The sequence below is a fragment of the Mobula hypostoma genome, chromosome 14 (genome assembly GCF_963921235.1).
Source record: "Mobula hypostoma chromosome 14, sMobHyp1.1, whole genome shotgun sequence".
NCBI classification, from domain to species: domain Eukaryota; kingdom Metazoa; phylum Chordata; class Chondrichthyes; order Myliobatiformes; family Myliobatidae; genus Mobula; species Mobula hypostoma.
The window spans coordinates 29,490,945-29,515,216 of NC_086110.1; the positions used below are offsets into that span (position 1 = coordinate 29,490,945).

Below are 24,272 nucleotides of genomic sequence, written 5' to 3' on the forward strand. Positions count from 1 at the left end.
GACTTGAACTAATGAGTGCATAAGGAAAGTTCTCGATATTATGTAGCAGTTCCAAGTGAAATGGTTTAAATGTAGAGTACAGGTGGCAAATAATTTCTTTATTAATTGTGCTGTAAACTGTGATGGTAGACGCAAACATTTAATTGGCGTTCGTTCTAGTTCAAGTCATTTTACTGTTTCTTTCAAAACACAAATCTGTTTATGAAACGTGCATAAAATAAAAACTATTAGAATGAATTGTCCAGTCACTGGTTTTAATACTTATCTCTTGTCAGTTGAATACATCTTAGAGATGTTTAAGTTTTAATTATAGAATGAAAAAGCTTGCATTTTTAAGAACTGCCCAAGGCATTCCATAATGGCAGACATGAAGGCCCTGCAACAGGTAGTCAAAGCCGCCCAAAGCATCACCAGCACCAGCCGACCCACCATCAAGGACGTATGTACAGATATGTACAGAAAAGTACAGGAAAAAGACTAGTAGCATCATGACGATCCCACAAAACCTGCTTACGGACTGTTTGTCCCACTCCCATGAGGGGGGAGGCTCTGTTGCATCCATACCAGGCCCACCAAACTCAAAAACAGTTACTTTCCCCAAGCAGTAAGGCTGATTAACACCTCCACCCACGAACCCACACCTCCACACCCCCAACCACTACTACTTTATCATTTCATGTCAGTCACCTTATGTACAGGCACTCCTGTGCCTTTATGGATTTTATGGATGTACAGTCAATCTATGTATATTATCTATTTTTCATATTTATATTTAATATGTCTTAATTATTTGTTTTCTTTATCTTCCTGTTTTTTTTGTGTTGCAATGGAACCACAGTAGCAATTATTCTGTTAGTCTTTTGTAACGGAAATGACATTAAACAATCTTCAGTCTTATTCACTTTGTCTAGGTCAACAAGGTCAACAAAAATTTAACGTTGGGTGCTACCTCATTAACGTGTATTTAATGCAGTGTGTTAAATCAGAATTCACTTTGCTAATTGCCAGTAAAGTGGAGAGCTGAAAGGAACTGGTTCAGGTTGCATGTATCCTGTACCTGTTACTCCAGTGCCAAGTAAAACCTATTCACGTTGAAATGACTGATCGACCTAAAAGACTAAGCTAATCCAGTTTTTTTTTTGTATGCTGACTGTTCTGGCCTCTAGAGGTGCAATTCATTCTGTATGCAGTTCATTTTGTATCAACATCAGTTTCGTTATGTACAGTAAACTGTGTTTTTATATCACTTCCTGCGTGGTTTAATTTGGATTCATCTTGAAGCACACAGTGGAAAGATGTCCATCTCCATCCGTTCTTTATTTGCCCTTGAAACAGCAATATCTGTAAGTCTTGTGTTTTGTTAATGCTGGTAAACATTTAGCAGATATATTTTGATGGAACTATCATGTTTATTTCTTACTGTTATTAAGATATTGTGCGAAAAGTTTACTCTTGTCTAAACAGCATAGTTATGCAGATTTGCATTTGTGTGTTACTTTGGTTAAAACTGGTTGTGAGAATAATCAGCAGTATTAGTATATTCAGCCATGTGAAGATTCTGTATCAAATTTAATAAGCATTTTACTTTCTGCAGTTTCACATGTAAGAATTCTCATTTTAAAAACCCTGAAGAAATCTTCCATCTTGGGTGCTTTTTGAGAAAGTGTTTAACTCACTGCATACTTTGCGCATACAAGGGTGTATTGCAAGGACAGTAAGGTGAAGAGAACTCGCCTTCAATGGCATCGCCCACGGACCGGAGAAATGTTTAACACTGTACGTGACAATGTCAGATTCTGACCTGAGCAACGTTGACCTGGAAGTGAGCTCCGAAGGTGGCGCGTCAATGGCGTCGTCGTGACACGATAACAAATCCACAAATAGTGAGGCTGCAGCTTAAGCCCGTACCAGAGCTGAAGTGGCAGGAATGGGAACGACTTGTGCTAGACCCAAAGTTGAGATGCAAATGGAGAAAGCTCGCATAGATATGGAGGAAGCATGTATAGACATGGTGAGAGCGTGTAGAGGTCTCAAGGAAGAGTGTGAATCTGAGACTGTCTCAGCAGAGGCAAAGGTGTGTGAAGCAGCAGCTGACTTGACAGTGGTGAGTCTACAACCAGAATCAGTCATGCTTTGCTGTCACAACATCCAATGCAGCATACTAGAGAATATATCCAAGTGCATTTTGGCTATTAAAAAAGACAGTGTCCCAGCTTTACAAGGAGAAGCTGTCCACACCACGCAGCAAACATGACTTTGGCGTAGTCCAGGTACCGACAGTCACAGTCTACAGCAGCAAAGACCCACAGCACCTCCGTCTGCAGTTTCACCACAGCAAAAACCTTAGTCAACTGTTGCCACTATTGCCCTATCTGAACTTCCATCCACCCTAGGACACAGATTTGCAAAACCAGACTCCACAGTGCCCTCATTCAGGAGCCACAGGTGCATTGGATTTGGCTTGGTGTCTGGTTCATCGAGACCTAGTCACAGCAGGACAAAAAGTGTTCTGACAACCAGTCTGCCACTTATCTATCCTGGTAATCAAGCTTTCGCAATGCCGTGGAAGGTCTAAGTCTCAAACCTAGCGAAGAGCTAGACATTCACTGCAAGTGGTTTGATGGAGAGTCACTGCAGCATGCAAGCAGAATAGAGCAGTACACATTAACTTTCTAGTTAATGGTTTACAGATGTTGTGGCAAAGGCCGGACAAGTGCCATGGCTCTCCAGAGTCAACATGCTTTAGCACATTCATTATACAAAGTTCTGTTTACTCATACAGTCTAAAGACGTGTTCTGGAACATCAGAATTTGTCAGAAGAAGAGCCAATGGATTTGTCATGGAGTCAATAGGAGGTGAAGTCCACTTGCCCTTGCCAGCCCTCAGTAGGAATTGCAACAACAGGGGTGAACTCCTGACTCCTAAAGCTGTATGCGGTCATCCACATCTTAAGGACCTAGCTGACAAGATTCACTCCCCCCCCCCCGACTCTTCTACTGAAATTCTACTTTGTTTTTGCAGAGACGTCATCCATGCACATAAGATACGTGAACAGCACAATGGTCGACACGTTGCACCTTATGCCCAATAACTAGACCTAGGCTGGGTCGTAGTAGGTGATGTCTCGAAGATTGTACTTAAGCAAGCTAAGAACCCTGTCATACTTGTCTCTACTGAACCAGATTTAGGCAAGCTGGTCTTCTGTGACTCGAAAGATGACTATAAGAAGGTGAGGTCTTCCTTCAGATCATGAAAAAAGGGTTTAGCAAAGACAAGTCAAACAGTTGTGTAGCTCCCCTTCCTTTCCACTCTCCGTGACAACTCCTACCAACTGACAGAGAGAAGGCCCTTAGTTGACTCGTGCCCCTCAGTTGCACATTGAGAAATGAAAAATTATTATGCGGTGCTCATGGATAGACTCTTAAGGAACAATCATACTGAGTTAGCGCCTTCATTGGATCCTAACACAGGAAACGGGTATTTTCCCAACATTGGCAGTTAATATAACCAAAAACCTGCACAAATACAAATTCTTTGATTCAGGTGTGCAGTTCTAAGGCATATCACTGAACAATGTGCTCTTGTAGGGTCCAGGTTTTAAGAAAGTCTGCTCAAGGTCCGCATGAACTTTAGAACCAAGTCTTATCGCAGTGATGGTAGATGTCGAATGAATATTCCACAGCTTCCTCATGAGAAAAGATAAGTGGGACAACCTCAGGTTCTTGTGGTTTCATGACCACCAACTGCACAAGGAGATTCTGAAGTACTGCATGAGATTTCATATATGTGGTAATCTGTGGCCTTGAGAGGATAACTATCGAGGGAGAGATGGAATTCTGGACAAAAGCACAGAGGTGCATAGAGAAGCATTTCTACGTTGCTGATGGTGTTAAATCATTTAATAGTGTAAGCAGCTTGCTGAAATCAGTGCAAGACACATTGGTGCAGACAGATCTCAGACGACATTAGATTGCATCCAAGAGTCAAGCAGCATTCCCCATCTGGAGATCTGGCCAAAGGTCTAAAGACTCTTGATCTTGGGTAGATCATCCCTCTTGTGCAGCATAGTTGGGCCTTAGATGGGACATCATTATAGATATCCTTACTTTCCAGGTTGCTGATACTGAAAGACCCTTCACGTGACATGGAGTACGATCAACTGCTATTTGACCCTCCTGGATTTGCTGCTCTATTCAGTATCTAGGGACGATTCATGTTAAGAGGGTTGACTTTGGACACTTGTTGATGGGATGTGTATCGTATAGCCTACATTAGAATAAGAGACTACTTTATGTTTTAGTAACACGTCGTTGCATGCGCTATTTGGCACGTATTGATCTGTACGTGTGTGTTGAGTTCGGTTTCTGCCAGTAAAGAACCATGAACTTTAGCTCCTGTCTCAGCGTTTTATTAATAACATTGTTGTGTAAACAGCCCACATACACAACAAATTGGCGACAAGGTTAATGAACCTACATCTTAGCGGAACGCCATGTTTTAGTTGATAACACTTGGAGGAAGAGCGCAAGGAACGAGCCAAGGAGCGGGAGAAGGAGGCACAGTGAGGCCGCGAGTCCAAAAGGAAGCGGGAGCACAGCTGGGGTCGGGAACGTCGGGAGACCAAGAGACACAGTCGGAGCCGCAGCCGGCACTGACCCCCAGGGGCTGAGGGTCTGCCTGCCCCAGAAGGGAGATAAAAAGGAGCAACACACACATCTAGACGGAGTGCGCTCGTGGCGCTAACAAAAAGGACAGGCGAGTCAAAAAGAAAACAAGGGGAAAACAGGGCTAAATTAACATAACAAAGATGGCAATGATTGGAATCATTACAGCATTTGATAGTGGCATTGAAGACTGGACAACTTACACTGAGAGAGTGGAGTTATATTGTGAAGCTAACGGTGTTAATGATGAAAAGAAAGCCAGCGTCTTACTCAGTGTTATGGAAGCAAAAATATATGGGCTGCTGCGGAGCTTGTTAGCCCCTGAAAAGTCAGCTGACAAAACGTTCAAGCAAATAGTAGCCACTCTCCAACAGCATTTAAACCCCAAACCACTAGTCATTGCTGAAAGATTTAAATATCACAAACGGAATCAGAGCAAAAACGAAAGCATTTCTGAATTGCACAAATTATCAGAACATTGTCAATTTGGAGCTGGTCTATCGATGCATTGAGGGACAGGTTAGTGTGTGGCATGCACTGTGAAACCACACAGAAGAAGCACCTGGGTGAAAAAGACCTTGCGTTATAGAAGGTGCTGAACTTTGCAATATTATTGGAAACAGCAGCACGGGGTGCTTCAGGGATGCAAAAAAAGTCTCTGGAATATGCTACAAATAAAATGTCACTGAACAGAAAATAAGGAAAGAAATGTTACCGTTGTGGGAATATGTCACTTGACCCTGATGACTGTGGGTTTAAGGACAAAGAATGCAGAAATTGTGGCAAACAGGGCCACACTGGTAGAGTATGCAAAGCTAGTAAGTAGTAGAAAAGGGACAAAATACAGACAAACAAGAAACCCCAGAAAGGAAAATACAACAATGTACACAAAATGGAAGAAAGCAGTTCTGATGAAAATGACTCAGATGAAAGTGAATTGTCTTGTCTGCAACTTCACAGCGTGAAAAAGTCAGATGATCAAAGAGTAATATGAATCACTCCACAAGTGGCAGGCATGAGACTGAAGAGTTGGACATAGGCTCAGCTTTAACAGTGATCTCTGTACACGACTACAAGCAACTGTTTTCTCACATACTTCTGAAATGAATTAAACTACTGCTAAAGACTTGCACAGGACAGAAGGTGTGTCCCAAAGGCAAAATTGGAGTGACAGTGACCACAGCATCTGAACCTCCATGTACTGAAAAATGGAGGACCACCATTGCTGGGACGGGAATGGCTCAGGAAAATCCAGTTGGTTTGGCACACCATCAAGGCACTAGATGTGTCAACAAAGGAGGGCAGCTCGGCGGGGAAGATATCCGCAGCTCTCCTCTTACCCATTGTCGACTATTACAACAACGAGGCGGAGCTAGACAGTGTCGACGATGAGGACAAATGCAGTGTCTGTGGCCGTGACTCGGGTGAAGATGCAGAGGATGCAAGGGAGACAGATATTGCCAATAAGCAGGATGATGAAGACTACCTGGAAGTAAAAGAGCAGATGTACCAGGAGAAATTGACATCTCTCAAAAGACAGCTACAGTAGTTACAGGAAGGCACTTTGCAAGAGTATCAGAAAACGATGAAGAAACTGGATCAACAATACAAAGAAAGAACAGGAAATGCAGAGCTTTTTCTGCAACTGGAGACAGAACAAGTGGAAAAGAATTATATTAAAGAGAAGAAAGCAGCAGTGAAAGAATTTGAAGATAAGATTGAGTTAGAAGAAAAGAAAAAGAAGATTGAGAATGAGAGGCTAATAATGGAACTCACAGGAGATTCTATGGAGGTAAAGCCAATAATGACTAGGAAACTAAGGAGGAGACCTAATGACCCTGCTCCAATTACAGACAAAAGACGAAAACCTGCACCTGTGCAGTTAAATTACTTGTTAGCAGATGAACAGATAATGGAAGATCTGTGAACTCTCAATAAGCTTAAATCTCCTAAAAGACCAGCATCTCTGTCTTTTCCAGAGCATCTTCCCAGCACTCCTGCTGAATCACCAGCACAAAGATAGGAAGCATGAATAGAAGATGGAAAGTTATATTATGATAAGAGATGGTATCATAAAGGTCAGGCTATCTATTTGGAATCTAAGGAGAATACGAAGATTGGCTGTGTAATCAGCTCAGTTGGAACAAATGAGATGTGGGTAAGGAAGACAAGTAATAGCACGAAGATGCGTATATATCTAGGACAGCTGCACAGAGGAGTCTTCATTATATGGAGGCGATCTGCTGCCTAGAACTCTTAGCAAGTTTGAGGCGTACATCTTACATCATCTTAACTCCCTATGCTCAGAGGTCAACTGTTCATGACTTTTATATGGAAATCTGTATTAAAACAAGCAATTTTATTGACAGACTGAAGAGCACACTATTTGAAGACACTTTCCAATGCCATCTCAGTTTTGAAGATTGTACATATTTTTAAGAATAGCATTCACCTTTTCACTGATTTCACTTCGCTCTTGTTATCTTTGCAAGATGGAAGTGACTACTTTTTATGGCTGGAACCCGCCAATTTGTGGATTATTCAATTTATTCTAGTGAAGACCTATTTGCTTCAGTGCCAGACAATCTAGAGAAGATCTCTTCTCCCCCCCACCCCCCCCGAGACTTGAGTTATAAATGGGTCTTAGACCAAAAGTAAAAAAAAGGCTTGTTATAATTCAATATTATTACATTGTTATAATTTGATATTATTAAATTGCTAAGTAAACAAATGGTAGGCGTTTGTATGTTAAGGGTAAACATATTTGTTTAGCATAATGTCCCAGTAAAAAAAATGTTGATGCACTATTAAAATAAAAGGGGAGGAGTGTACTGTATAGCCTACATTATAATAAGGGACTACTTTATGGTTTAGTAACATGTCGTTGCATGCGCTATTAGGTGCATATGGATCTGTATATATGTGCATGTCGAGTTCGGTTTCTGCCAGTAAAGAACCATGAACCTTGGCTCCCGTCTCCAGCGTTTTATTAATAGCATTGTTGTGTAACCAGGCCAGATACACAACAGGATGTCTCACTCCCAAAAGAAAAACATAAACAGTGGCAACAGTGGTGTTCTTCCCTCCGGGATCTTAAAGGTTTGAAGATTCCAAAAACCTACAAAGCAGTTCCACTGCCTGGACTCAAAAGAAAAAGGTATTCATCTTCTTATGTCAAAAAGCCAAAGAAGAATGATTAAACCAGGAATGTGAGCAAATAGAAAGAATCCCTATTACTGATCCAAAAAGGTTACATCAACAAATCAAGAATATCACTGGTAAAAAGCTCCTCTGTTCTTCAGGTGGATGTTTGAAAGCAAAGGACGGTACCATTATCATTGAAAAAGATGAGATTATGAACAGATGGATTGAGTATATTCAGGAATTGATCGAGGCGAAAAACCAGAAATTAAGAAAAACATCGAAGGTCCAAATATTTTAGAATCTGAAGTTCGTAATACAGTAAATAAGATGAAGAAAGGAAAGGCAGCAGGTCCTGATAAATTAGTAATAGAACAAATTATTGCCCTTGAAGATTATGGAATTGAAAAACTTACTGATTTAATCAATGACATTTATGAGACTGGAATAATACCAGAAGAGATGAAAAAATCAGTATTCATCACTCTTCCTAAGAAAGCTGGAGCAATGGAATGTAAATTACATAGGACCATAAGTTTAATGAGTCATATCACCAAGATACTTCTAAGAATTTTGATGACAAGAGCGAAAAGTAAGATACAAGCTGAAATAGGCAAAGAACAATGTGGTTTTGTGAAAGACAAAGGTACAAGAAACGCAATATTGATGTTACAGATACAATCAGAACGAGCTATTCAAGTGCAAAAAGATTTGTTTGTTTTATCAACTACACAAAAGCATTTGATAAAGTGAAGCACAATAAGTTATTTGAAATATTACAGAAAACTAGATCTAGATTCGAAAGACCTCCGCCTAATCAGAAATCTGTACTGGGAACAAACTGCCGCTGTAAGAATAGATGGAGAAGTGAATCAGTGTACGAAAATCAAGACAGGCGTTGGACAAGGGTGTGTTTTCTCCCCTGATTTATTTAATGTGTACATTGAAACAATATTACAAAAAATAAGAGACATCTTGGGAATCAAAGTTGGCAGTGAAAACGTCAATAATTTCAGATATGCAGATGACACTGTGTTAATTGGAAGTACGGAGGAAGAACTACAAAACTTAATTGATATAATTGTTGAAGAAAGACAGACCCATTTTTTGCATTATCAATTGCAAAAAGACAATGTATGGTGATATCTAAAAAGAAGGAGAATCCTATCTGCAGGTTGAGAGTAAATGGGGAAGACATAAAACAAGTAATAAACTTCTGCTACTTAGGAAGCTGGGTGACATCAGATGGCAGGTGCGACTTGGATGTCAAAAGAAGAATAGGGATGGCAAAAGACACCTTCATGAGAATGAAGAGTATTCTGACCAATTCTAAACTAGGCATGACAACCCGCCTCAGAGTACTGACACGTTACGTTTATCCAGTTATGTTATATGGCTCAGAATGTTGGACAATATCTACTAACATGAGGAAATGAATTGTAGCAGCAGAAATGTGGTTTTTGAGGAGGATGCAAAGAATATCATAGACAAAACGAATATCTAGCAAGGATGTCATGAACTGAGCAAACACAAAAAGAGAAATAATGTATGAGATCATGAATGGGCAATGTAACTTCATTGGACATGTGGTTAGGAAAGAGGAGTTCGAATGCACGGTAATTATGGGAAAGATTGAAGGGAAGACAGCAAGAGGAAGACAGACAAATGATGATGGAGACAGCAGCCAGAGAATTGGAAATGAATACCGATGAATTAATCCACTTGGCCCGAAACAGGAGTGAGTGGGCCATGGCAGTCAAAGCTCAAACTGGGCATGGTACCCGATGATGATGATGCATTTTCTGTAATATGCCATTTAAAGCTATTGCTGCTCTTGAATACCTGAAGTTCATAGATGCTGCTGGATGTCGTGCGATTGGATTCATCCCAGGCAAGACAAAGCTGGCTCCCAATCCAGATCTCACCAAACCAAGGCTTGAACTTAACGCTGCTGTTCTCTCAGTTGAGATGGCAGAGATGATAACCAAGTAACTGGACACAGGACTAGATGCTATCAAGTTCTTTACCAACAGTTTGGTTATGCTTAGTTACATATTTAATAAAAGATTCTATGTTTATGTGCGTAATAGGATCCAACATATTAAACGATCAACCCAGGAGAGCCACTGCAACTATGTTCCCCCTGACCACAACCCTGCTGATCATGCCACAAGAGTGCTCCAAGTTAATCTACTCACCACCTCCTCATGGCATTCCTTGCTTGATCCCCACCAGCAACGTCATCATGGCTTGTATTTTCAAATTGAAAATAGTTAAAGACTGCAGTAAGACTGTCTTCAAACTGTAATATCGTTAGCCTTAAGTTTTGTTAACATCGTTAAACATTTATTAGGTACAGCGCTGTGCAATAGTCTTGGGCACATATATACTGTACAGCTAGGGTGCCTAAGACTTCTGGACAGTTCTGCAGTAGTTTTATACATTGCACTGTACTGCTGTCACAGAACTGCTGTCACAGAAAAAACAAATTTCATGATATGTATGACTGAAGAAAAACCTGATTCTGATAAGGGTCTCGATTGTGGACTGAGAGTGGGAAGAGGACTGGACAAGGGGAATCATAGCTGGGAAAGGGGAAGGAAGAGGTGAGGGAATAGGAAGCACTAGAGAGACATTCTGCCATGATCAATAAGCCAATTGTTTGGAATCAAATAACTTTGCCTGGTGTCTCAGGGCTGGGTGTATGTGCACCCATGCCCATCCCACTACTCCTGGTACTCTTTCTCTGCCACCAGTCTAACACCCCTCCCGTGGCACCCCTCCCTCACCATTCCCATCATCCTTTGCTCCTGCCAGATTTACAAACTCATTCTCCGCTTCACATTGACAAATATACTGTTGTGCAAATGTTTTAGGCACCCTAACTATATATACCTAGGATTTTTGCACAGTACTGTATATTTTGAAGGGAGTATTGTGTTTACTGCTTATTGTTATTAAGGTATCATTGCACCATGAACTTACTTTTGTTTACATGGCATAGTTATGGAGTGTTGCAGATGTATTTTACCTTAGTTAAAACTGGTGGTAAGAATAGTCGACAGTATTAGTATATTCATGCGCACAATGATTCGGCATCGAAATTAATACATATTGTATTTTACTTATTTTTTTTGCAGTTTCTGAAGTAAAAATTCACATTTTAAAAACCCTGGAGAAAATTTCCATCTGGGGTGATTTTTTGAGAAAGTGTTTACTTCGCTGTATAGCTTTGCACATAGGCACTGTGAGGGCAGTAGACTAACTAGTTCACAAGGCATGGACCGTTTGGTGTATTGGTCCATTGCTTTTCTGAAGTCCAGGGTTTTCAATGATGCCAACGGTAGTGCAACACCCAATTCAACTTCTGGTGAGATTTTCAAACATGTTGTTCTGAATCATGATGGGCTCTTTTTACTCAAAGAAAAAACAGCATGATAAAGGTTCAAACTAAATACTAAAGAGATCCTCTGCAGAGCAAAGGTCAAAGACAGACCAAGTAACAAGTGGTATTCCTTTCAAAAATTTTCAGTCAGAATTAGCAGAAGAATTCCAGCATTAAAGAATGATTCTATGTTCACCCGATCAAAAGTGAGTATAAAATTTGGAGAAAGACTATTGACAAAAGAGATGACTTTCATGCAGAGAATTTGCCAAGGACATAACCTATAAGGCAAACAACTTCATGTCCAAAATGGCTTTTTCTGTTTCAAATTTAAAGGTCACGTTTTTCATAATGGAAGGTTCCTTGCTATGTTGGTAGAGCGTTCATAGACTTCAGCAATATTCATTGGCTTTCATTGGCTTCTGTAAGTAGCAAAGTATCATACTTGACACTTCTCACCAGAGGCAACCTGGGAGGTTTCAGAAAGTGGGACTGATAATGACTTTCACTGTGAAAGAGCAATGCAAATACTTATTCAGAAGATAAGCCTATAGTAGTCAGGTCAACATCCCCATAGTTGGTCCATTGGGGTCAGCTATACTTTTTGACCATTATGACAAACTACACATTGTAGCTGCTTTACAATACCCAGTGTCCTGCTAAGATGTATCTTCAGATTCTGCATGCTTTTATTGTTAATAATACTTTGCTAATTAACTCTGCCTGTAATCAGGTGGTCAGCAGCTGTTAGTGTTTCTACTAATATATGGATGTTGAGTATCATTTCCATTTTAAAGTAGCTGCATTTAGCATCATTGTAAATATTAACATTTATGTTATTTAAGTCCAACTCTCTGCACGTCTTGTCAGATTCACAATCGTAAAAGCTTTTGTGTCTTTCTGTTATAAGTTTTCCCTTAAATTGTGGAATCAACCTGGCTGACATTATTCTTGTTTGCACCCCGTGGATTGGCCATATACACTGAGGCTAAGTGTCCTTTTTGTAGTCGAAGCATCTTACTGCTGTAAACTGCTATGTCTATGGATGATTTTCAATACACCAGTAGCACTTTCCCCATCATTCTTGCCTTTTTCTGATTATAGGCCAGTCGCTCTCACTTGAGCAGTTATGAAAACATTTGAACATTTGATGTTGGCATACCCTAAGTCCATTACGGGTCCTCTTCAGTTTGCTTTGCTTATGGAGGAGGGAGGAGAAGATGGCGGCACGACGCAGCACGCGCAGCCGTTCCGAATGATATCAATATGTGTTAACTAGGGGGCCGTGCACAATCCTGATTTGATGGAGACAGCCATGAGAAGCACGGTGGAACATTTGGAGAAACTTCTGAAATGCCCACTTCGCTGCCGCTGCTACTGTGCGATCAAGAATCTCCAAAGGGGAAGGCCTCAAATCCTCGGCTTTGCCTATTGCCTGTTGCCAGGGCCGGGTTCGAAGCACTCGGCAGAGATGGTGCTCAGTGTCGGAGAGCTGGTCGGAGGCTCGGAGTTTTCGGACGGACTCGGAGTCGGACTGTGGATGCTGCATTGGCCAGTTTGCGGCGCTGGAGGTTCACTGTCTGCGTGAGATGATGGGACTTTCGAGAGACTTTGAGACTTTTTACCGTGCCCATGGTCTGTTCTTTATCAAATTACGGTATTGCTTTGCGCTGTTGTAACTATATGTTATAATTATGTGGTTTTTGTCAGTTTTTCAGTTGGTTTGTCATGTGTTTTTGTGATATCATTCTGGAGAAACATTGTATCATTTCTTAATGCATGCATTACTAAATGACAATAAAAAAGGACTGCGTGTCCTCATAATCTAATCTAATCTAATCTAAAATCACTCAGTTGAGGATGCAGTTAATTTGTGCCCTTCTTACATTCTTCAACATTTGAACTCCCCCAACACGTATGCAATGTTCCCTCTAATTTGTAATGGCCAGTGTGTGCAAAAATCTCGAGCTGTGTAATTTTTTGCCCAGTGACAACATCTGCGAACTGAATAATGTCTTTGATTAAAAACGGTAGAAATAAGCCAGTTCTAAAATCAGCAGACAAGTCATCGCGAACTCCACGTTGCCAACACTGTCCGCATCAGAACTAGAAAAGAAATGTGATTGTTTATAATCATGAAATATACTTGACATGCCAATGAAGTAGAGAGTGACAACCTTTTGTGCACAGTTTAAATTCCTTTGTGCGTTAGTAGCAAAAGATGTGTGCTTGTGCACACCTTAGGGGGAACATTGCACTTGCGTGAGGATCTTTTTTTGTGGATTTTAGCTGTGCCTTGAACACTATTGTTCTGGAATTGCTCCACAACAAGCTAACCCTGCAGTGTCTGTCAGTGGATTATGAACTTCCTGATGGGAAGGAAGTGGTATGTAAGGCTGGGCTCCTACTTGTCCAATCCAATGTCTATAAGCTGTGTTCTTTTATCCTTCCTGTTCTCACTTTATACAAATGACTAAATTCAAAGACAAATCTGTTAAAATTGTAAAATTTGCAGATGACCTGACTGTAATTGGTCTCACCTCATAATGATGTGATCTACTGTCAAAGAGAGCAGACCATTTTGCAGTATGGTGTGCTTGTATCAACTTGGAGCTTAATGCTATCAATACAGTGGAAATAAGGATTGACCTCTGCTGACAATTCCCTACCTGCCCCCTCCCCTTGGAAATTAATGGTAAGACTATGTCTATTGTCAAGTCATCAAAATTTCTAGGGATCACAATTACCAATACATTGAAGTGGTACAAGCACATTACGGTCATCACTAGGAAAGTCCAGCAGAGATCGTTCTTTCTGCACCATCTTAGGAAACTTAACATCTCAAGGCGTATCCTGATGAATTTTTACTCATCCAGCATTGAGAGCTTTCTGTGGCCACCTGTCACCATTTGGTTTCCTGCTGCCTCCTCCCTCACCAAGTCCATTTTGAAGCGACAAGTCCACTCAGTGGAGAAGATCATTGGCTGTCAGCTGCCGCTATTAAGAGACCTGTTCATCATCAGAGCAAAGAACTGAGACAAACTACTGCTGATTCCACCCATCCTAGTAGTTGTATAGTCACTAAATTGCCATCGGGAAGATACCATAATCCATCCCCACCATGACTACGTGTCAACTCTGAAGCTTCTTTTCTGTAGCTATCTAGCTTCTCAACACAACTCTCTTGGGTGTAATATCCTAACTGTCCCTACACAACATGCATTAAATGATCTTTCCTGTTCTCCTTGTTCTGTTGATAATTATTTAGTCTGCTCACATATTCATATTTATTTAGGTTTGATTGTTGACGTTTATGTTTGTGACCATTCTGCTAATTATTGATTGCACTGTTGTGTTGTGAACTGTTGGGTGCTATTGTGTTGTCTGTTATGGTATTGTCCTGTGTTTTACGTTTGACACCAAACCACAATCAATTCCGGTGTGCTTCACATACTGGCAATAAAGTGATTCTGATTCTTGTGCACCAGTCTCACTCAGTGATTCATGTTTTGTACCAGCGTTTCCATCTTTGCTATCATTGTTTACGCACACATTGACACGGAGCAGAAAGGATGCAGGAGGGACTCAAGGGACCAGACAGCACCCAAGGAGGGAAAGGGACTGTAAACGTTATGGCTTGAGACCTTTCATCTAGACTGGAGATGTCAAGTGTTGATTTTAACCCACGGATTCTGCCTTGCCCATTGATTTCCTCCAGCATTTTGCTCTTTCATTAAGATAGATTTCCGAGGATCTCACCTGGTCCCTGAACTCCTCCATCCTGATCAAAAAGGCACAACAGCACCTTTATTTCCTGCGGAGCATGAAGAAATCTCACCTCTGTCCCAGGGTACTGACGGACTTTTACTGCTGTACCATTGAGAGCATACTCACCAGAGTGTCTCAGAGTGGTATGGCAATTGTCCCGTATCGGACCGCAAAGCACTCCAGCGTGTGGTGTAAACTGCCCAGCGGATTATCGGCACCCAATTGTCCACCATTGAGAACATCTACCATAAACTCTGCCTAGGCAGGGCGAAAAGCATTATCAGGGATGCATCTCACCCTAACCATGGACTTTTTAATCTCCTCCCATCCAGTAGGTGCTACAGGAGCCTCCGCTCCCGCATCAGCAGGCACAGGAAGAGCTTCTTCCCTGAGGCTGTGAGCCTGCTGAACCTCTCACCACAGCGCTAAGCAGTATTGCATCCATATTGTACTGTCTCAGTACTTTTATATTTGTGTGCTGTAGCACTTCTTTTATTCGCAGTTATTTTGTAAATAACACTATTCTTTACATTTCTGTTCAGATGCTAAATGCATTTCATTGGCTTTGTATCTGTACTCGGCACAATGACAATAAAGTTGAATCCAATCTAATCTAATATCCCCATTAAAATGAATATTGTGCTCCAACTGAAATTCTTTTGCATTTTTGAAGGTCATTAATATCATAATTTTGCATGCACTTTAAAAGCTACATGTTTAATAACTTGGGTGAATATCCTGATCCGTTAAACCACACACACAAACTTTTCTTGTAATGCTTGATTAAAGCAGAAAGCAAAATTATAGCATTGGAAATAGATTCTGTATATTTGCTGATGATTTCACCAGACGCTTAGCTCAAACTTGAGTTTTTAGTTTTCTGTAAGGCCTGAATGCACCAGGTATAAGTGATTCTATAATCATGTTATCACCTCATTGAAGTTAATGTCATTTGTCTTGTGTGGCCTCTAGAATCTGCCAAAATGGCAAATGTAACCAAATCTAGGCTCTGAGTAAGATGTAGGATTATTTGTGCCCTCACCTTTAATTGCTACAATATTGTTTCTCCATTTATAATTTAACAATGCCATTTTAACAGTTACAATTCTTACTGTCAGCAACCTAGGTGGGCTGCCCTTTTTCTCCTACGCTTGGTTCTGAATCGAGTTGTGTTGCTTGAAGTCTAGTGTAGCAGTTACAGTGACCAACTGTGAGTTTGCTGACTCGCTTACTATGTGTAGCAATTCAGTGTAATTTGATAACTTTGTAAGTTTGGACAGTTTTATCTCTTTCCCCATCCTATCCTCATCATCAGCATTAGGTATACGTCCCCCATGGGTTCCTGCACTGTAGGGAGCTCTATAGCAGAGTAATACCAAGGAAATACACAGAGCTTTGGAAAATGCATGTGCTTCATTTGAGATTTTTCTCAAACTACACAAATTCCTTAAGTTTAGACACACAATTTACAAAAACGTGCAGTAATGTTGCGTTTATTTACATGTACTTCATGAGTAAATGCATCTTTAGAACCAGGATGAGCAATTTGAAAAACCGGTAAAACAAAAATATTGGGAATGTTCAGCAGTTCTGTCAGCATTACTACAGAGAAACGGAAATATGGTATTTCAGGTGATAATCCTGGACCATTGATCTGAATGTATTCAATCCAGTCTGCACTTCCTGTTTGTTCTCTGTGCAATCCACAACGTAAATTCACCAAGCTAAAGTATTGTAAACCATTTAATATTAATCAATATAAAGAAAGGATTTCTTTTACCTGCCATTAACTTTGCAATCCAGGTCAGTACTTGAGTGGATGGGGCTGCATGACATGCCTAATAACGTAAACCACATGGGTTTTAATATCAACTAGCCACTAGATGCAATGCTCGGTCCAGCTGTGGGCTTAGCGGTTGGAGGAAACAGCAGATCAGACCTCTAGCACATTGTTTGGTTCTGTGTTGCTGAGAAGGAATGCAGAAGCCTGGAATAACAGGAGGATATTCCTGGCAGTGTGGAGATTCAGAGGGATCTTAGGGTCAGAGTCCATAGGACGCTCAATGCAGCTGCACAGGTTGACTCTGTGGTTAAGAAGGCATACAGTGTATTGGCCTTCATCAATCGTGGAATTGAATTTAGGAGTCAAGAGGTAATGTTGCAGCTATATAGACCCCACTTGGAGTACTGTGCTCAGTTCTGGTTGCCTCACAACAGGAAAGATGTGGAAACCATTGAAAGGGTGCAGAGGAGATTTACAAGGATGTTGCTTGGATTGGGGAGCATGCCTTATGAAAACAGGTTGAGTGAACTCGGCCTTTTCTCCTTGGAGCGACGGAGGATGAGTGGTGACCTGATAGAGGTATATAAGATGATGAGAGGCATTGATCGTGTGGATAGTCAGAGGCTTTTTCCCAGGGCTGCCACAATGGTTGCCACAAGAGGTCACAGGTTTAATGTGTCGTGGAGTGGGTACAGAAGAGATGTCGTGTAAGTTTTTTACGCGGAGAGTGGCGAGTGTCCGGAATGGGCTGCTGGCAACGGTGGAGGCAGATAAAATAGGGTCTTTTAAAAGACTGTTGGATAGGTACATGGAGCTTCGAAAAGTAGAGGGTTTATGGGTAAGCCTAGTAATTTCTAAGGTAGGGACATGTTCGGCACAACTTTGTGGGCCGAAAGGCCTATATTGTGCTGTAGGTTTTCTATGTTTCTATGACTGGCCTTGCAGTGGTTTAAAAGAGAAGTCCTAGAGGATGCATACATGGTCAATTACATCATGGTCATCGTTATTTACATACACTCCAATGGTGTGAATGTATATTTGGAGCCAGGAAGAACACGATGCTTCTGACGTTCTGATATTTAGAACCAGGAAGAACGATGCTTGAGTGAAAATTACAACAGGATTACTAGAAACGTGCAACAGTTCTGACAGTTTTAGGCTAATAATCTTGTACCCTTGCTCTGAAGCACTGGATTGGAATATGTCCACATCAGCTCGTGCTTCCTGTTTGTTCTCTGTGTGATCAGCCCAATGGCTATGCTCTTCTCCCACAGATGCTATTTAACAAGTTGAGTATTTATTTGTATTTTCATTTTAGCCTTGACCTGGGCACAATGTATGATTTGATATCGTGAATCTCCAATATAATCTAAAATTCTCTGAATACTTTAGAAGTGCTAATTTATATGTAATAATTGATGAAGTTTTATTAAATATTTTACGGTGTTGTAAACATAACATTCAGTGGCTGTACCATGAGCAATCATGTAACTGAATCATTTGTTTATAGGTATCACAAAGGACTATAATAATAGGATGCAAGTATTGATTTACTCAGCATTTAACCATATTGATTACAATCTTAACCAACCTTTTCAAACTGAAGTCAAAGAATTATTACACCAAAAGTATTGGGATACTTGTGCAGCATTAAGACACTTCTTGTGATGTGAATGTTGTCACACATCACTATAGGAGGAAGGTTTTTTTCAGGTTTATTTCTGTTTTCATTGAGCTATTGAAATATAACTCATAAGGAGATCCAATACAAACAGAAGAGATGCTGCAAATGCAGATTAACAAATCCAGAATGCTGGAGGAACTCAACAGTCCAGACAGCATCTATGGAGAGGAATAAACAGTCAGTGTTTCAGGCTGAGACCTTTCATTAGTCCCAATATAGGGTTTTGGCCCGAAGTGTTGGCCGCCTTTTGATCTTCATTAGGCTGCCGCATCTGCTGAGATCCAATACAAGCAAGCCAAGACAAGATTTTGAGCATTAAGTTTGCTAGCTTTTAGAGAATGCACAATTGCATCCTTAATGGAATGAGGTGAATCAATGCATATCTGTTTCATTCTGTTATAAGCATTTAGGATTACTGGGGACAGTCCTAGCCCTTGCTGACACCCACCTTGTTCAATTCCCTGTATTCTCTGTGCAGAGAAAATCAGGTAGTGACATACCAGGCTACGCGTGCGTACCAGGCTTCCTCTTTTTTATTTAAAAAAAATCCAGCCACAAGTTATAAAAAGTGAATATTTAAACTTGCTTTATGTTGTGAAAGACAAATTTTCAGAAATTCATCATTACTTTTATTAAATTTTTACTTTTTGCAATTATTTATTACATACAATGACAAATTATTTAAGGAAAATATGAAATCTATCTTCCCTTTATATCAAAATATTTAACCTCTCAGGTTCCTTGTTGACATGCTTGATATTCAGTGTCAACTAAAAACAAAAGGATTTACTAGTAAGTATTCAATAATGTAAATTGCGATGTGCCATATGTGTACTAAACCAACCTGCTGAGCTAAAGCATTTGTGTAATCCCTTTTCCTGTTTCCAGCCAGCTGATCAATTGTAGATAGACATTACATCGTGTTTTACTACTGAATTTAATCTACAAGTATAAAATGGGGCAACATTTGACATTCGTTATTGCATTAAGTCTCAATAGTACACCTGACAGCTGAGCATGTGTTTCTGAATCACACTGATGCTTTGAACCCACTGTCATTGCCAAAAGATTTTTTTAGTGCATATTGTGTTGTTTGGACTAATCAGGTTGAAGTAGCATTAGTCAGTCTTCTCATCTTTTAATTACAGACAGTTTATTGTCTCTGCTGACCCAGATTCTGCACCAGCATGGCAGGCTTAGCAATCTCCGTTAATTTAATTTGTCATTTCATTCAATCAGACAGACTGTGAGCATGATGAAAAAAAAAATTAAAAAAAAAATAACTTGCTGTTCATCCTTAATTGATGCCCCTATCAGCCTTTGTCCTTGCCAGGACTGGCAATTATTTGCCAGTCATTCAAGCAGAATGTATCCAAATGTATTTTCTTCCGTGGAAGCACAATTTAGAAACCTGATTCTCTTTCAGAAATAAATTGGAGCAGGTCTATAATTATGGCTTTGGAAGTATATTTTCTCTTCACCCATGGGTGAAGATTTGAGGGTTGTGAGGTGGATGGGGGGAGTTTTAAACTAATCCCCAAATGTCGGGCTTTCTAGTGCTTCTGGGTCAAAGGTTATTTTGAGCTGGTGGAGCTCCTGCAGTTTGTTGGCTCCGATAATGACTGTTTGTCCATGGCAGACCTTGTGTTTCAGGTGAGGGCCTCTCTGCAGATTCCTTGCACTAATGAAGCCACCTGTTTTATCAAATGGCATGAGGCCCTGTTTCTATCCCTATCCCTGTACTGTAGTGCTAACGTTGTCACAGAGCTGGTTGATTCTCCAGGGGAAACTGTAATTAATGGGCACCATTCACAACTGATTAACTGTAGTTCCCCTACTAATTACATTCACACAAAGCAGAAATCTTAAACTTGCTTTTCATTTCATTCTGCCTGCTTTCTCCTGCATTATTCAACGGAAGATGATAGTTCTATTATTTATTTAACTAAACTTTCTGGAGTTACCATCTGTCTTTTTTTTGTGAGGGTACTGCGTGGGGACTTTAAAATGGAATAAACCAAACAACTAAAGTTTGCAACACACAAAATGCTGGAGGAACTCAGCGGGCCAGACAGTATCAATGGAAAAAAGTACAGTTGATGTTTTGGGCAGAGACCACTCATCGGGACCATCTTGGCCAGAAACATCAACTGTACTTTTTTTTCCAAGAGTTCATCCAGCATTTTGTGTGTGTTGCTTGGATTTCCAGCATCTGCAGATGCTCTTGTTTGTGATTCAACTTAAGTCTGCTTTCAAATTGGAAACTGACTTTCTCCCTCAACCTTTTTAGTATTTCATATGATTACTGCTCTTCACATCTTAAAAAAAAAACCTAGTTTTTAACTCAAACAACTTAAAGCAATGGTCCTATCTTCCAACCAGGTAACCACATTTCTAAATGTGGCAAAACTATCAGAAACTATTAAGGATGAACATACAGACAATCTGGAAATTAACTTCTGAAACCTGGAACCTGCTATATCCATATTGACCAATACCCATATTGAGAATAAAAAGGATGGGTTGTAGAATCACTAACAGGTAAGATTCCTGCACTCTCGTGCATTTAAAAAGCACACTAATAGCAAAAGGATGCAGATGGATAAGCTAGAGCAGAGCAAATTGTACAATAAAGAAACAGTGGCATTTGTATAGCACCTTAGAAGCATCTCAACTTTTCAACAACTGTGAGAAGTTTTTAAGTTTCACACAACAGGAAAGAATTTGAAGGAATAGGGTCCAGTAAAAATTCATTTTCTGTGTTTTGAGCTTGTAGAGAGAACAGGAGCAAGGCTCCAAACTTCCTAGCCAAGAATTCCTTTGAGGCCAAATAGATTTTAACAGTCAAAGGATTTTGCTGTACAGGTACCTTGTGCAGAAGGAAACCTATCTCTGTTGTTTTCTCTCTAGCACTTGAGTAAGTCAACTGGGTGTGTGAGAAGGTACTTTGTGAATGGGGCGGGGGTGGAGAAAACCTCAGTCAGCAAAGACCTCTCTTTGCTCCTTCCGATTTCAGTTTTGTACTTTCTGTATTCTCCATTTCTGGCATGACTGGTTTTATTGGCTGGTGAGCTGGTGGTAGATGCTTCAATCAGCACAAGATGGAGCATTCCTTGACGTAATGTTAGACCATTCGAATCTAGATTTCCATGCATTTGTGGGGTGCAGTTTGGATCAGGCAGCTTCAACCAACCCATGTCGAAATGGGTCATGGGAGTTGTAAAAGCAACGAAGTCAACCGCTTGGACTTCTGTCCACTAAACTGTAGGTGCATTTTCTCTTCCTTCAGTACCTCCTTCTGTGGCTTAGTAACAATGTTTTTCTAGTCTAGCAGCTTCTAGTCATACAGAACTTTCAACCACAAAATGTGCTGTGGCTCTTTCCAGGACTAGTAGTAGACACTGAGTCACAAATGGGAACGCAAGTAAATAGATAAAATGTCTACACATGACAGAAACCCAAGTTTGTAGTGTTGTCGCTGCACTTCTGAATGAGAATAGCAAGGCAACTCTTCGTAAAATCCAAATGGTGAAGGGTTCCCCCAACTGCACACTCTAACATTATTTTAATTAACTCTGGTCTCTTGTGACAGTCCAGACCTCAGCTGCTCATTTCTTGTCAGGCCCAGCATGTGGATGGACAAACCCACATTTTGTCGTGAATCTGGTCTACTTCGATCAGTGGACCTGGGAGGATATTTTTGTTACGCCACCATCGGTTATCTTAATCGATTTGAATTACAATCTCTTGGGCCTGAACTGTCGATTTATAGTAATGTTTCAGTGTCATCGTAAGGTCATTCTGTGCTCCTGAAGAAACTTTGCTTGGGTCCAGGATCAGAATCTGAATCAAGTTGTATGACATGAAATCTGAGGCAGCAGTACAGTGCAAAGATGTACAGTATAATTGCTATAAGTTACAAAAAAATGAAAAGTGGAAAAAAAGGAATAATGAGGTAGCATACATGTGTTCTTGGACCATTCAGAAACCTGATGGTGGAGAAGATGTTCCTACATAGTTGAACAAGAGAAAATCTGCAGATGCTGGAAATCAGAGCAACACACATAAAATGCTGGAGGAATTCAGCAGACCAGGCAGCATCTAGGAAAAGAGTACAGTCGACGTTTTGGGCCAAAACCCTTCGGCAGGGCACAGTCGACATTTTCGGCGGGCAAAAACCCTTTAGCAGGACTGTACTCTTTTCCTAGATGCTGCCTAAATAATTGAATTCATTTCAATGTCAAGCCAAATTTTATTATCCATCTATAACCACCTTTGTGAGAGTGGGCTGCCTTCATGAAATGCTGCTGTTCTCCCGATGAAGGTACTCCCATTCTACTTTTGTGTTAGGAATTCCAGGACTGGTGAAGGAATGCCGAGATATTTCCAAGTCAGCATGTTGCATGAATGAGAAGCAATTGGAGTGGTGGTGTTCCCATGTGCTGACTTGTCGTGTTCCTTTTGGTGATATGTTCACTTAGAAACTTAAGTGTGACTGACTTTATGTAAAGCACATAGATACCTTCTGAAGAACGTGATGAAGTTATATTGAAAGCAAGTTTGATTTCTTGAGGCTGTTACTTAATCTCGGATTCTTCCCTAGTTTATTTTCAGCCACACGTTTAAATAAATTTGTTTCACAAAATATAACCAGAACCTTTATTATTATTCTTGCTGTTATTGTCCCCTTGTTACAGCAAACCAAAAACAGCACAATGTTGTTTAATTTTAAAGCTGCTTATCGTGTGTGTGTGTGTATGTGTATGTTTTGGACCTACTCAGCATGAAGATGCCATTGCATCTTGGCATAGTCATGAAAATTTTATATACTGCCCCAATGGAAAGAACAAACAAAAGTTTACACTGTTCTATTGCTTTCAAAACTGGTCTTTAAAAGCTGTTGTGAACATTGGGTGGCCATCAAAAACCATTGCTCATGTTGATGTGTACTTTGCATTGAATGTACTGGTGCATTATTTAATTGGATTCAAGTCTAGAATAGTTAGAACTTCATTAAGATAATAGTCTCAGGGTTTAGGCGTTTCTACACATCTCACGTGGCCTCGCTTTCATAGAAACAATGCTCATTGGTCTAGGGGTATGATTTTTCACACTGGGGATAAATTTCTATGGTGTATTGCCAATCATGTGAATTTGATATAATTTAAAGTCAAACTTTCTCCTGTGGTCTTTGCATCATCAACTGAAAAGGTCTTCGGTTAAATTAATCTGAAATCAAAGGGGATGAAGTAACTTTGAAATACCCAGTAAAAGTTACAGCCTCATTTATAATAGCACAAAAGTTGAGATATTTTAAAAAAATACTTCTGCTATTTATATTTCATTATATTCTGGAAACCTAGAATTATAGATTACAGAATAAATGGCTATAACTATTTCTAACAGTGTATTAATACAATATGAATTTACACAGTATTCATTTCTAATTGTCAGCACTTTGACAAATGCAGACATTCCGTACTCTGTAAATCATATTTAAGAGCAGAGTAGTGAGAATGGCTTTCCCAAGTGAGTAAGAACAACGGGCAACCTCTAGCTCCATGAATGCTTCAAAGTCAAGTGGGAATAAATGCAACGACTGTAATCCTTATGGCTTTTCCTTTCTATTCCAGTTTGCAGGGAACAATAACTACATGAATATGGCAGATCCAAGCCATGCGTTCTTGACCACCAATGAGGCAAGTATACTAATTGTCCTGTATCTGTCAGAAATAGAAATGTACATTATCTTATACTATAGTACATTCATCATCAAGACCACGATGTTTGATTTGCAGCACCTCTTTTACTCATCTTATGGACATTCATTCCATCCAGGGCCACGT

At 40.2% G+C, this 24,272-nt stretch overlaps 1 protein-coding gene and 1 pseudogene across 4 annotated transcripts in view; both read left to right on the forward strand.

Moving 5' to 3' along the window:
• The window catches only part of tox3 (TOX high mobility group box family member 3), a 108,691-nt gene that overhangs the window by 39,045 nt on the left and 45,374 nt on the right, over positions 1 to 24,272 (forward strand). For 3 of the 4 annotated variants that reach the window (XM_063067440.1, XM_063067442.1, XM_063067443.1), the window contains exon 2: positions 24,060 to 24,125. In XM_063067440.1, coding sequence (XP_062923510.1) covers positions 24,060 to 24,125 — 66 coding nt within the window. Of the gene's footprint in view, positions 1 to 1,269; positions 1,344 to 24,059; positions 24,126 to 24,272 lie in introns of those variants that run through there. The other variant, XM_063067441.1, reaches the window with a different exon arrangement.
• Positions 1,928 to 6,916, forward strand: LOC134356404 (sin3 histone deacetylase corepressor complex component SDS3-like; annotated as a pseudogene).